General features: G+C 37.5%; 2 protein-coding genes across 2 annotated transcripts; one reads left to right on the top strand and one right to left on the bottom strand.

Annotated features, from left to right (window-relative positions):
* Window positions 1–3,556: 3,556 nt before the first annotated feature.
* Window positions 3,557–5,508, top strand: LOC308233680 (olfactory receptor 56A1-like; the record flags this gene model as incomplete). Its single annotated transcript, XM_080640652.1, has 2 exons — window positions 3,557–3,805; window positions 4,813–5,508. 2 exons carry the CDS (start codon window positions 3,557–3,559, stop codon window positions 5,506–5,508), a joined length of 945 nt encoding a protein of 314 aa, XP_080496778.1.
* A 6,165-nt stretch (window positions 5,509–11,673) lies between these two features.
* LOC308233361 (olfactory receptor 56A3) lies at window positions 11,674–12,621 on the bottom strand (the record flags this gene model as incomplete). Its single annotated transcript, XM_080640286.1, has 1 exon — window positions 11,674–12,621. The coding sequence occupies one exon, from the start codon at window positions 12,619–12,621 to the stop codon at window positions 11,674–11,676; it is 948 nt and encodes a 315-aa protein (XP_080496412.1).
* Window positions 12,622–15,407: the final 2,786 nt, after the last annotated feature.

Here is a 15,407-nt window from a genome sequence, read left to right on the forward strand (position 1 = left end):
TTAGTGGGTTATTTGAATAAGGATATGTCTGTTTTACTCTTTGCAGTTCCCTTCCTGACCATGCCCTGAAAATGGTGGAGACTCAGATACTGAGCCAATATTTCCTGAGATTAATTTACACTGGTAACTAGGCCCCTTTTTGGATACTGAGAACTTCATATATGAGAATCATTGGAAAATATCCTCTAATGTAGCTCATCTACAAAGAAGTTAGCCATTCCTGGGGGGCTTATAACATCATTTTTATGGCATTGTCTTTTATAAAAGTAATAGCTTTGCTCTTCTCTGTTTTACAACTCTAAAGACTGATCCTAACCAAAATATGAAACACTCTTCTTAAACCCTCTTCTGTTCACCCATATTTCAGTTGGTCCTAGTTCATTATTTTTAGATCATGTACTCCAAGATTTTTTCTTAAAGTCTATGCAGAAGTATCTTTTTCCACATAAAAAAACCAACAACTTTATTTGACAAACTATGTTCATTCTACAAGTCTCAGTTTAAACTCTACCTATTACAAAATTCCTTCCTTTATTCACCCCAATGGAATGAATCTATATGGAACTATGTATAAATCTCTTTCTGATACTAGTTTATAAATTCCTCTGAGTCTGAGGAGGAGTTTCATTCATCTTCTTAACTTTACATACTTAAGAGTTGTGAATACAATAATTTATATATTGTAGTTTTTTATTTAATAAAAGTGAATAATTCATATGTGTGTAACTTATCTCTTATTTCCCCTGAAAACTTCTTAAGGAAAGGATCAAGTTGTTAATATATTGTATACCCCAAAGCACCTTACAAGAAGTATTATATAAGTCACCATTCAATGCAATTTTATATATCATAGAACCTAAGATTGCTTATCTTGGGATGAGATAACAAAGACTTTTATTGAAATCCCAGGTATACCAATTTGGCCACTGGTTAGATGTGTAACTTTTGACTCACCAATCTAGCTCTAGTTTTCTCATTAAAGAAGAATGATGCCCAATCATCATAAAGCACTTATTTTAAATACAATATTTCTAGAATGCAGCTAACATGCAAGTTGAGGTCATTCCATAACTATAATGACATTTGTCTTCTGAAAGGATCTCTTAGATACATCCTCCAAGTCCCTGAGTGATATTCTTTGCTATGACACACAATATATCTGTTTACATAACTCTTAGACATCTGAAGAGAAACTATAAACTGATCAACTCTCTTTCACTTCAAATCTCTCCTTTTACATTGGAAATGTGTACATGCCTGCAGGGAGGCCAGAGCTCCTGGGAGCAGGATTCCCAAACCAATTCTTCATGTTTTCAGCCACAGGAGAGTGGCTTTTATAGAGTCAGCATCTTCATAGAGTTGTCCAGTTGCTAAAGCCACAATAGAAGGCCAGTGAGAAGTTAAGGAGTCACACACTGCCTGGAAGCAGTTGAATGATCAAACTGCTACTTGGAGCACTTTGTAAGTCTTTTGAGAATAGTACAGTGGAAAGTGAATCATAAGTGAGACTTTAAGTTTGGTCTTCTACTTAATTCTTTGTTTATTTTAGAGAATGTTATTGCACCTTCATATATGAGTTTGTAAAGACCTTGAAAATCACTGATATAAAAAAAAAAAGCATGAGCCCATTAGAGCACGGGTCAGCTGAGCTTACAGTAGGTAAGCTCTAGTCTGTCTCCAGCAGAACAGTTAACCAGCAAGTATTCCTACTTTGAGCAATAGAGATATATTGTAAGTGTCTGGATTTGTGCCAACTGTCACAAAGAAAAATGAATGAAACCTTGTCCTTGACCATAATGAACTTTGGTCTTCCTAGGAGAGGTGGTTAAGAACTATGGATCTAGTCAGAGAGATAAAACTAAAAAAGGAACCTACAAACTTCCCAGAGAGTCCATGTGAGGAAGATCACTTTTAAATTGGGACACTAGAGATTGGCCAGACTTTGCTTAAATAAGTACAGATCATGGGAGGAGAACCAATTGGATGTCTGAATCTGAGCAGAGCTGTGGCCAGATCTGCTAAAATGTGGCAGCAGCCTTGAATTAGGGTCAATTTAAATCAGTGGTTAGGTTAGTTGTCACGGTTGGGTGTAGCTCTGTCATTCTCAAAGTATTATTCCTGGAAAAGCAATACCACCATTACTGGGAATTTGTTAGAAGGGCAAAATTTTGGGCTTCCCCCTCAGATGTATGTACAAAATTGGAAACTGGGGTTTGTGTTCAGCAATCTGTGTTTCAACAAGAAATCTGGGTGATTTGATGCATACTCGCATTTGAGAACTAGTGGTCTAGATAAAAGAAAATCATGGTGAGAAGACTATACTATATATTTGAGAAAAAAATAAAATAACTCTAAACCTTGATTAGGACATTTTTTGTGCATCCAGGGGTGCCCTGACCAGATGCCCAAAGCATCCATCTGTAAGAGATGACCTTTCCTCTGCTTCAGAGGAGAGCACAGCAGAACCTGGCAACTTCTTCACCAGCAGGATCCTGGATGGTTAAGGAGATACTCAAAGGGAACTAAAGCTGCAGTCTGTGTAGCATCATATCCTGAGGCATGTTTAAGGATTCCTTCAGTTCTTCCCTTGTCCTTCCCTCACTTCCTGATTTTTCCTCCTTTTCCAGGGAATTGCAGAGGAGGTTTTACTTCTTTAGGCAGTTACTTACCAAATATATATACAAATACAAATCAGAGACTGCACAGGTATCTTTTGTATTTATTGTTCTATCACAAGGTTACATTTTTTTCATCACTAAATTATTTTGTATTTGATTCTGCTTTGTTCAGCTTTTTACTGAGTGTTAAGCAAAGGTGCTGAAAGTTTATAGTAGAGCAAGATATGGAGATGCTAAATTAAATTATTCAAGGGTGTTGTGATACTTTCAAAAATCTGTCAGTCCATGTATTCGAACTATACTTATTGAATGCCTATTATGTCTCCAGGTACATTGTGTTTTCCTCTGTGCTATAATATAAAGATAAGATTCTATTGCTGGCAGATGGAGCACAGACTTTTTGGAAAACAATTAGGAAACATCAATGAGTATAGGAAACTTTTATCAATATTTGTTGGCCGCGTGATCAGAGAAACAATGGAGAGAAGAGGCATCTATGTATGTAAAAAAGAATAATAATTTAAAAACATTTGTAAGAGGTGTAATTCTTGGTACAGGTAGAATATGACAAGCAGAAGTTAGTTATTTGAGGGCAAGAGAGTTGATTCTATAAGAAAGATATGACATATACAAAAACACAAAGATGAGATCAGGCAAAGTATGTTCAATAGGTGCCTGAGTCTATGTGGGTGAGGTAGGAACATACTTGAAGGGAGTTATTCTTTATTCATAAAGTTATGAATACTAAGAAAATTTTTAATATGGAGTGATTTGATACAATTTACATTGTAGAGAGATTTTATGCCAATAGAATTGTGAAGAAACTTTACAGCCTAGAATGGAGGCAAATAGATAAGATAAGAGGTTTTTAATGAAACAGTCAAACCCTAAATTCATGTGTGTTTTCTTTCAGCCAGTTTCAGGTCCACCTGCCAGTCATGGTATTATCTATCAACAGCACAGGAACCCAGGTGACTGAATTCCTGATGATCTGCCTTCCAGGAATGCAGGACACACAGCACTGGCTATCTGTAGCCTTGGCTCCCCTCCTGGTTTTGGCACTAGGTGCCAATTTTGTGTTATTACTTGCCATTTGGCAGGAGGCATCTCTACATGAGCCCATGTACTACCTGCTTGCCATCCTCTCCCTGCTGGATGTCATCCTCTGCCTCACAGTCATCCCCAAGGTCAGTGCCTCTCTGAATTCACTCTCAGGCAGCCAATCATCTTTCTTGGTTTATTTGTTTTTTCCTGCTGTTTTTTCACTTACACCTGAATAAAAATACTCAATAAACAGCCTGCACCATTACATTTGGTCTATCTAAGCTAAGATATGCCACCTCTCATTCTCCAGATCCCTGTTTTTCTAAGGCTTTACTCTTCCCCAAATAACAGGCCCTCTCTCAATGTCTGAATCAGTAATTTTCCAACTTCTGCCCTTCTTTTTACTTCCAGGGTGATTCTCCTTGACTGTGAATGACCCCACCCTTACATCTAAAGCCTCTAGAATTTACTTTCTAAGATGAGACTGGATGTAGGCATATGTCATTTACTGATATAGGAAACATAGTTGGAAAAGGATTCTTATGAATATGTAGAGGTTGGGGTGTTTAAATATAAATATTGGATTACTGGGCTTAATGTCTTGTGATACATTTAGATGGGCAGATGTGTCAGCTGGAGTTTGGGTAAAAACTATAAAGATCAAGAGAAGACAGGCTATAAATAAACATTTTTATTTTTTTAAAATATATTCCATTGATTTTTTACAGAGAGGAAAATAGAGGGATAGAGAGTTAGAAACATCGATGAGAGAGAAACATCGATCAGCTGCCTCCTGCACACCTCCCACTGGGGATGTGCCCCCAATCAAGGTACATGCCCCTGACCGGAATCGAACCTGGGACCTTTCAGTCCTCAGGCCAATGCTCTATCCACTGAGCCAAACTGGTTAGGGCTAAATAAACATTTTTAAATAAAAATTGTGCTCTATAGATGGAGGGAAATGGTTGTAAATCAGGCTCTGGAGATTTGGATGCACAAAGAAGGTACTTGAAAACAGGATTCTGTCCCAGAGGGATTATGGGGCTGTTGCTTGGGGATATGGAAGGTTGAAGCCATCTGAGCGTTTTCCATGTTAGGTACCTTAGGGTGGAAATGGATGCACAGTTTTTGAGAATGATGATTCTGGCAGGTCCTGCTCATCTTCTGGTTCAACATGAAGCCCATCAGCTTTGCTGGCTGCTTCCTGCAGATGTTCATCATGAATACATTCCTTCCCATGGAGTCCTCCACCTTTCTGGTCATGGCCTACGACCGCTATGTAGCCATCTGCCACCCACTTCGCTACCCATCCCTCATCACTGAACAGTTTGTCATTAATGCAGCAATTTTCATTGTCTTGCGAAATTTTCTGGCCACACTGCCCACACCTGTTCTGGCTGCCAGGCTCAACTACTGTGCCAGCAATGTGGTGGAGAACTGTATCTGTGCCAACATCTCTGTGGCAAAGCTTTCCTGTGGGGATATTTACCTAAATAAACTTTACCAGTTTGTGAGTGTCTGGTGCCTACTGGGTTCTGATCTGGTACTCATCTTACTGTCCTACTGCTTCATCCTGCGGGCTGTGATGCGTCTGCAGTCAGGAGGTACAGCCACCAAGGCCTTGAGTACTTGTGGTTCCCACCTCATTCTTATACTATTCTTCTATACATTGCTGCTAGTATTCATCTTCACAAACAAGGCAGGAAAGAAGGTGCCCTCAGAGGTATCCATTCTTCTCAATGTCTTCCATCACCTTATCCCACCAGCCCTGAACCCCATTGTTTATGGAGTGCGAACCCAGGAGATCAAGCAAGGAATTATCAAGCTACTGAACTACCACTATTGAGAGGTGAGAGTCAAAGATCAGGGATTATGGAATTTGGGGCATGTATTAGTGATTATTTCATCTGAATTCCATAAGAAACAATATGGAATCCATGCTGCTATCCTCATCTTGAACTGAAACCTTTCTCAACCACTATTACACTATTTACCCTCAGTGCCCCAATGGGATATTCTTCAGCCATATAAAAGAAGAAAATCTTGCCACTTGCAATAATACTGATGGATCCTGTGGGCATTTTGTTAAGTAAATTAAGTCAGGGAAAAACAAATACTGTATGATCTCACTTACATGTAGAATCTAAAAAGCAAAACAAAACAAAAGAAAACAAAATGTGAGCTCACAGATACAGAGAACAGATTGCATTGATGGTTGCCAGAGGCAGGGGGTAGGAGGTGGGCAAAATGGGAAAGGGGGTCAAAAGATACTAACTTTGAATTTTTAAAAAATTAGACATGGGATTGTAATGCACAGCATGGTGACTATAGTTAATAGTACTGTATTACATATATCATAGTTGTTAATAACATAGATCTTAAAAGTTCTCATCATAAGAAAAACAATTGTAACCATATGTGATGATGGATGTTAACTAGTCTTATTGTAGTGAATATTTGACAACATATACAATTATCTAATCATTATGTTGTACAGCTGAAACTAAAATAATTTTACATGTCAATTATACCTCAATAAAAACATAAGGATATGAATACATTATGGTGTTACCAAATATTTAGTCAATAGAAAGAAAACTTAAAATCCCTAAAGGACCAGGCTGAATTTGCCTCACCCTGCCCTGCTCTATCCCAGATCTTTGAATCCCTGGTAAAGTATATCAAGAAACGTAATTGTTTTAGCTCTCCTTTATTTACAGCTACCCCAGCAATATTCACTGTCCATTTGGCTCAGATCTGCCTCCAGTGGCATCCAGCCTAGGAGTAATGCAGATGCAATTATGCAATCAAGCAATATTTAAAGAGAATGCTTTAGTGTTGAGCATCATTCCAATGAAACCCAAAACATAACATCTCTGTGTTGTATCATTCCCTCTCTAGTAACATTATGATGATAGGGTCTGGCCTTTAAACCCCAAACTCTTCTTTTGTCAGTATCTAGTTTGTAGGATGGAGTCCCTGCTTTGGTTCTGACCTGAGTTCTCATTCTGTTATCCTACATTAACCTCCATGTCTCTGCTAGTTCTAGGATGATAGTCATCTCTTTGCCAAGGCCCTGGAACTCTGTCTTTGCCTCCCCATGACTGTTTCCCACCCACCCCAGGAATGTCCACTACTTCTTGGACTTCTGTTTGTTCTTGACTTGTGCCTCTGTACTTATTGCTCCGTCTGGTTGGAAAGTCTTACCCTGTATGTTCAAATGATTAACTTCTCAGCATTAACATTTCAATTCAAAAATTACCTCTATAGAGAGTATGTTCCCAAAATTACACCCAAAATGACCTTCTTCTGCTATTTCAGATCTCTCAAACACATTATGCCATCTCTTATTCTTTATTTATTTATTTATTTATTTATTTATTTATTTATTTAATAATTACATTTCCCTTAAATCGAATTCACCTTAAAAGGTACCTGGATTGCAAGCAGCTTGTCTTTTTTGCTCATGATCTTATTCTCAGTTCCTAGATCCTGACATATCTGGCACATATCAGGTGTTGAAAATATATTAGATGTATTGGTTCAAAAAAAATTGGTTCCAAAGTTTAGTGTGCACGGCCACTGCCACACCCTGTGATCATACTGAAATATATTCTTAGGTCAATTTCCAGTGTCGGTTGGAATGTCCTTTAAGATATCTGCTTGATGCACTTAACAGTGATAGGAGACAAATCTTTGACATGCATAAAGCTAATCAATAAGAACTTTGAGCTTCTAATCTTTCACCGTTTTCCAATATTTTATATTCTGTAGTCTCATTATTTTCATGCAAAGAACTCAGAATTCACCCTAATTCTCTGGCTTCCTTTTCTCTTTGTGGTTAAGCAGACACAAATCAGAGAGATTTCATTTATTATTGTGGTCATTTATTAAACATTTTAAACCAATTAACTTGCTTTTTCTTTTTCTTTTTTTAATCCTCACCTGAGAATATGTTTTTATTGATTTGAGAGAGAGAGAGAAGAACATCGATGTGAGAGAGAAACATCCATTGGTTGCCTCCCATATAAGCCCTGACTGGGAATCGAACCCGAAACCTTTTAGTGTATGAGACAATGCTGCAATCAATTGAGTCACTGGCCAGGGATTAACTTGCTTTTCCTACCCATATTCCTGAGTTTTACATCAATATCTGAGGAAAATATTAATCCATGTAGTATGTTGTGAATACAATACATCCACTGTTGTTCTTTATTGTGTTTTTCACATAGAGATAGGGCATAAAATGTATAAGTAAGCCAGAATTCCTGTTCCCACATTTTAAAAATTAGTAGACAAACAGTGCAGATATTTTAATAATACAAAAAAATTCAAAATTCTCTCAGCTCTGAAAAGTCATTTCATATAAGTTTCATTCTGCCATTTTATTTTTTAAAAAATCTGTGTTTGTTTTGAAATAAGTTGATGTGAATCACTATTAAACCTCATAATTTTTAGAGCATTGATCAAAAGATGCTGGTAAATACCATTTAGAAGTTGCAAACATTATATATTTTACAGTAGCAGTTGATTAAATTTGCTTTAGAAGTATATCATATTTTTATTTTGAGAATCCTCATTGATATTTAGTTAGAAATATGTTGAATTAAGAACTTCTGAAATAGTATGGTTTGCAAGAGTGAGATTTTACTTGGCTATACTGGTCTGTATCATAGAGAATGTATTGTATAAATGGAATTTGAACGTAATAGTACCTGAAATTACTGTTTATTGTTAGGATGATGTAAATGCATTTTCATTTTCAAGCAGATAATAATAGGAGTCCAATGTTTATGTAAATAAAGACAATCAGAAGAAGTTCAAGATTGATTTATTTTCATTACTGGATGGAGGATTAAAGAAATTTACAAAGCATAGAACACTGTACCTTAAACAGATCAGTGGTTTATCTAATATTTTAACTCAAGTTAAATGGCCTAGACTTTGGGAACTGTACTGATAGTAGACTTTGACACATTTTCTTTTTGGGGTCAGAAGGCAGGAACCCATAATTTGGGGTGTAGCAAGACTTTCCATGAATGGAATTGATATTTCTCACATCAATAATCCTCAGAAACATTTGAATGTTTGAGTCTTCATCTTGTCAATCCTAAAGACAAGATGAAGACTCAAATAGTATAACTTAGTTTTTTCAGAGGGAAATGCTTTGTCTATTGGAGCCTTCTGGCTATTGGACCAAGGAGTAAACATACCTGGGCAGGTGAATACAGGCTGGGATCTATACATTATGTGAATGTATAAGTGATCTTTCAGGCATGCTTGTGAACAAAATAATAAATTACAGTATTTGGAAGTTAACCTTGATACAATGTTCAAATTTCCCATTTAGTTTCACTGGTTATGAGAGAATGTGGGAAGTATCTACAATTGTGTTTAAAGGAAAAAAGTATGGCTTAGATTGAAAAACAGACACATATCAAAAGTAAGTGGATAGAAAAGATATTTCATGAGGATGGAAACAAAACAAACAAAGCTGTGGTAGCAATACTTATACCAGACAAAATAGACTTTAAAACAAAGGCTATACCAAGAGGCAAAGAAGGACTCAGCCAGCAATTCCACTTCTAGGAATTAATCCAAAGAAACCCAAAACACTAATTTGAAAAGACATATGCATCCACATGCTCACTGCAGCATTATTTACAATAGCCAAGATGTGGAAGCAACATTCGTGTCCATCAATAGATGAATGGATAAAGAAGTGGTGCATATATACAAGGAATATGACTCAGCCATAGAAAAGAATGAAATATTGCCACTGGCAGCAACATGAATAGACCTAGAAAGCATTATGCTATGTGAAATAAGTCAGACATAGAAAGACAAATACCATATGATTTCATTTATATGTGGAATCTAAAAAAAATAATAAAGTAAGCATGCACTGGCCAGTGTTGCTCAGTTGATTGGAGTAATATCCCATTCACTGAAAGATCATAGTTCGATTTCTGGTCAGGGCACAAATGGGAGGCAACCAATAGATGTTTCTCTCTCACATTGACCTTTCTCTCTCTCTTTCCCTATCCTTTCTTATCTCTCTGAAATACATTTAAAAAAATAAACAAATGAAACAGAAACAAGCTCATATATACAGAGAACATTTTGATGGCTGCCAGATGGGAGGCAGGTGGGTTGAGGGATGGGTGAAAAAGGGAAAGGGATTCAGCAGTACAAATTGGTAGTTACAAAATAGTGACAGGGATGTAAAGTACAGTCAATCATATTATAATAATTATGTATGATGTCACATGGGTACTAGATTTATTGGTGTGATCATGTTGTAAGTTATATAAATGTTCAATCCCAATATTGTACACCTGAAACTAATATAATATTGTATGTGAACTGTAACTGAAAAATAAAAATTATGTTTAAAAAAGGGAAGAAGTATGAAAAAAGACAGTGTGAGTGATGGCTGTCTTGAGACAGGACATGGTAATACATACCTTAGAACTAGAAATATGTTTTAAAATAACTAGTTCACTGTCTTCACGTAACAGATGAGGACTCTGAAACTCAGTGATGTGGCTGATTTGCTCCCTGTCATGCATCTTATTTGTGGCTGTGCAAGGCCTAGACTGCAGAACTTCTAACTCACTAACCATGCCTTTTCTTTTTTTCAAGTCACTCCCTGTATTTATTTCTACCTCATTTCTTTATACTTTCTTCTATGTAGAAGAAAACATTCCTTCCTATATTGCTTTATATGCTATCTAAACAGCATATGAGTTCCTTAATGATTGAAAATTTTTTTCTGTGCATCTTCATACCCTGGTGCTCTAACAAAGTTCCTGTATCGGAGTAGTTGCTTGAAAGTCTTTCTTTAATTAATAACATGCCCTAGTATATTTCAGTGTCATTGCTGGAATATCTTCTGATACTGTGCCATATTAGTACACCAAGGCAGAGCCCTACATGCACATCATGAATCCTGAAGAGAAGATTTAAAACACAGACAATGGTGTGAAGACATTGAGAAACAGACTTTATATGATCATTCCTTCTCCTACACCCAGTAAATCTCATTTCTCCACATGTGAGCAATTCTTTCAAGAGCTATACCCTTTTGAGAGTATAGTTATTGGCCTTGTTGGAGATAAGTAAAAGAGTCCTATGTATGGACTTTAGCAACTTTTCATTATTTGATACAGACATTTAAAATACTGTGGTCTTCTGCAGAGTATTATGCTGAGCAAAATAAGCCAGTCAGAGAAAGTATCACATTATCTCACTCATATGTGCAAATTGATTAACTAAATAAACTGTTTATCAAAAATAGAAGCATGAAGAGACTGTTGAACCTAGAGGGAAGGGAGGGGAAGGTGGGGGAGAAGAGATCAACCAATGAACTTGTATGCATATATGCATGACCCATGGATAGAGACAATGGGGTGTTGAGGGCCTGGGTTGGGAGGAGGGTGGAAGCAGGCTGGAAGAGGTTAATGGGGAGAAAAAGAATCTATGTAATACTTTCAACAATAAAGATTTAAAAATAAAAATAAAATGCTGTGGTCTTTTCACAACAGTATTATGCAACTAGGTTAATAGTAAGTTACAGGCATGAACATTTCCATCTATAGTTATTTTTTAATTACATGTACAGAAATAGTAAATACAATGTTAAGTGGGGTTTATTTCTGCACTATAGGATTCATTATCCTGAGTTCTCACATTTTAGACTAAACAGAATCATAAAGATTGGAAGAAATTTTAAGTTACAGAAATAACAGGGGAGTTTAAAGGGGAGGGATAGAGTCAAGAAATTGTTTCAGAATTAAAACCACTTTTCTCCTTTTTTTTTTTTTTGAATCATATATGAGTGTTGACCAATAATGCTAGCATATGGGAGAACAGCAGGTCATCCACAAAAATCTGCTCTTTATTTTTCTCCTTGAACTTATGTTTCTGAGCTATGAGTTTCAACCCAATTTCCCATTTCCTGATTTTTAAGTCATTGTGTTTTAAGAATTCAGAGATCCAGTTGTCCTTATTACCATCCTTTCTTCAATAACCTCTGAATTCCTTGCTTGATCTCCTGAGTTCGCACTCCATAAACAATGGGGTTGAGGGCTGCAGGGATGACATGATGAAGGATATTGAGCAAGACTGGAACATCAGGGGAGACCTTCTTCTTAGCCACATGAGTGAGGACAAAGACCAGAAGGATGGTACTGAAGAAGAGGATAAGGATGAAGTGAGAACCACATGTGCTTAGGGCCTTGGTCATGGCACCCACTGCCTTGAGTCTCAGCACGGCTCTCAGTATGAAGGTGTAGGAGAGGAAGATGAGGATGAGGTCTGATCCTAGCAGAGTCCAGCCTCCAGCAAATTGGTAGAGACGATTGATGGTAATGTCATCACAGGAGAGCCTGGAGACTGACATATTGGCACATATGCAGTTCTCGATGACAGTTCTGCCACAATAATGGAGTTGGACAGAGAGAATGGGTATGGGCACTGTAAGAAGGACATTTCTGACCAAAATAAAAATGGCAGCCTTAGCTACAAATTGGTCAGTGATGATAGATGGATATCGTAGAGGGTGGCAGATGGCTACATAGCGGTCATAGGCCATGACCATGAATGTGCAGGATTCCATAGCAAAGAAGCAATTCATGATGAACATCTGAAGAAAGCAGGCAGAGAAGCTGATGGGCCTGAAGTCAAACCAGAAGATGGCCAGGACCTTGGGGATGACAGTGAGGCAGAGCACAATGTCCAGTAGTGAGAGCAGGCTGAGCAGGTAGTACATGGGTTCGTGCAGAGATGTCTCCAGCCAGATGGTGATCAGAAGAATACCATTGGCCCCCATGGCCAGGAGGAAGAGGAGGCTGAGGGGCAGGGACAGCCAGTGCTGCCAACTGGTTGACCTGACAAAACAATTCAGGAGGAAGTCTGAAACCTCAATAGAGGTGGTTTCATTTAGGTGTGCTGTCATATCTTGTCATATATTTCCATAGCTTTATTTTAGTGATCTGTAAAATTAAGATATAATTAGCTTCTACTCAAAATACATGAAGACACACTTCGCTCTACCTAGATTAACTAGCAGATCCTCTCGATTATCCAGAGGCAAATGAATTTTTCTGTTTGTGCCATGCTATTGGGCTATTCCTATCACTTTAAACAATATAGAGAGTACTGAAGTAATATGATTTATACATATTTGTTTTGGTTAAGGTTTATTTTGAATAGATAATGTCTTCACAGTAAAGAGCAGGAGAAAATTACTTAGAAAACTACTCTGTGACAAGTGAGTCTCTAAATTTGTATTTATAAGTTTGTTTCCTTTTATAATAACCAAAAAGACTACTATATATATAATTCAACTGTAATGATATACCCAAGTAAGCCTGGCACAAACTAGGGACTCCGATAAATGCCCCTAGACCTCCATGCCACCCCTATTCTGACCTTTCAGCAGTATTTATTTTGCTTTAACTAGAGGTTTTTAAAATTATACACTGAAAATAAAGTTAATCTGCATTTTTGTCTAAGTCACTTTAATTTGATAGGTACAAACCCTGCTAAAAAATTACTTTTATTCTATTTCTTAAGTCTTCATATTTGTAGAATTCTTAACTTCTGAAAGAAACAGCCTTAAAAGGGAAATTAGCAATGTCATAGGAGTGATACCTGTCATTAAACAAGATGAAAAGTTGATTCTTCTGGTTGGAATAGTGTGAGAGTGATGAAGTCCACTTTTAAAGTCCTTTCATCTCCTTTCTATTGCCCTTTCCATCTTCAATATAATGATCCAGGTATACACTCTCCCCTTCCAGGCACTAGTGCAATGTTGCTATTATCATTTAACCTTTCCCCCAGCATTCTTTCAGGTACGAGGGTCACAATGTTAAATAAGAAATTGTCCTTATTCTCTAAAATGAATGCAATCCTGGAGACATTGGATAATAATACCAAGTAATATGGGCAATGACAGGGTCTTTCACCAACTATTATGAGACTTGACTAACTCTGACATACGGAATAGGCTGGAGAAAAATAATTGTAAAATAAAGCAATGTGTTGCTCTCATTTACAATAAAGAAAAAGGATTCTACTAAGGTTCTTGCTCAAGTGTCATTTTAGACAATATCGAATGCACCCAACAACAGGGAATTTTGATATCCTGGGCCATAATTTTCTGTTTTTAGCAGCAGTAGCTTTTAGAAATTCTTCAGCTTCAGCTGAAATCTGAAGCACTACTTTCTAATCCCCACTTGCCACCAATTGTGTTCTTTGTTCTCAACCTCTGAAGTTATATAGATTAAATTTAATTCCTACCTTATGATTTAAGCATTTGTGGGCATATTTTTCTTCCTAAAGCCCCTAAATTTTTATATTCATTGTTAAAAACCCAATTTTCACTTCAATGCACTTCCTAGCTCTTTCACTCCCATTAACCTCCTATGAACATACCCATGCATCTGTCACTACCAAACAAAAGAGAAGGCAAAAGGAGGACAAAAGAGAGGTTTCCAGAACACAGGGTCTCACATGTGCCCCCTGACCTGAGACAGGCCAGTCCCTGTTACCCCATTTTTTGGACTACTTCAGCTGTACTGACTCAGGAATGAACAGGAGCACAGACCTGGGCTGAAGAGATGGGTCTCTCCTGTCTTGTGGATAATCTTGGTCTAACTGCCTCTCAGACACCCTCTAGCCAAAGGACCTGATTTGTGGAGTCCGGTTCCGCTGACATTAGAGCTCTGGTTAATTCCTCAAGTATTAGGGGTAATTATAACTCTAGAGCCTAAGGGACTCTGCCCTCTGGGAACTTCTCCATACCTACTTCCTTGGGCCCAAAAGGCCATCTCAGAATAGACAGGCAGGCAGATGAGAAAATGATGTTATAGGTTTTTGGTTTTTTTCCTAAAAGAAAGGACCTTTGGTACTCCAGCCTTACATTGACTGTGTTCTGTAGGCAACAAGTCAGTCTCCTGGGTATAGGGATCTACAAACATTCATACATGTCCATACTCATTTGCACCTGCACATTTGGCACCTTCCATGAATCCAAAGGCTCACTCAGAAGTCCTCCTGAGCTTCTGCACATGTTTTTTAGATAGGTACATTCCAAACCATGATACTGAATGGATCAATGTTAACTTATTGTAACACTAGAGGGCCGGTGCATGGATTCGTGCACCAGTGGCATCCTTCAGCCTGGCCTGCGCCCTCTCTCAATCCAGGACCCCTCAGGGGATGTTGGATAGCCAGTTTCAGCCCAATCCCTGCAGGCCCAATCCAGACAGAAGGGAGCCCAATCATGTGCATTGAAAGTCTGTTCCCTGGTGGTCAGTGAGCATCATAGCAACCGGTCAACTGGTCATTCAGTTGTTCGGTTGCTTAGGCTTTTATATATATAGAGATTATAGTGATAAAAATGCAGGAAATTTTTAAATAAAATATTACTGAGAAAATGTAACGTGTTTTTCAGAGAGAGAATCCTACAATAATTTTTGCTGTGGTGAAAGATTTTTAAACAGGATAGAATATACAAGTGATTATTACAAAACATGATTTGTTCCTTTATTTTTTTAAAATTTCCTTTTTTGACCTTATGTGAATTATTCACATTCCTCATGTTATGGAAATGAATAACATTTCCTCATGTTATGGAAATGAATTCCATAAATGTACTTCAGTTTCTTTAAAGCCCTTCTTTTGCTTTATTGTTCTTTCTTCTGCATATCTCTACCTTGCTCTTATTTCTTTTCCCTT

Source organism: Plecotus auritus, assembly GCF_963455305.1.
Source record: "Plecotus auritus genome assembly, chromosome: 9".
Lineage (NCBI taxonomy): Eukaryota > Metazoa > Chordata > Mammalia > Chiroptera > Vespertilionidae > Plecotus > Plecotus auritus.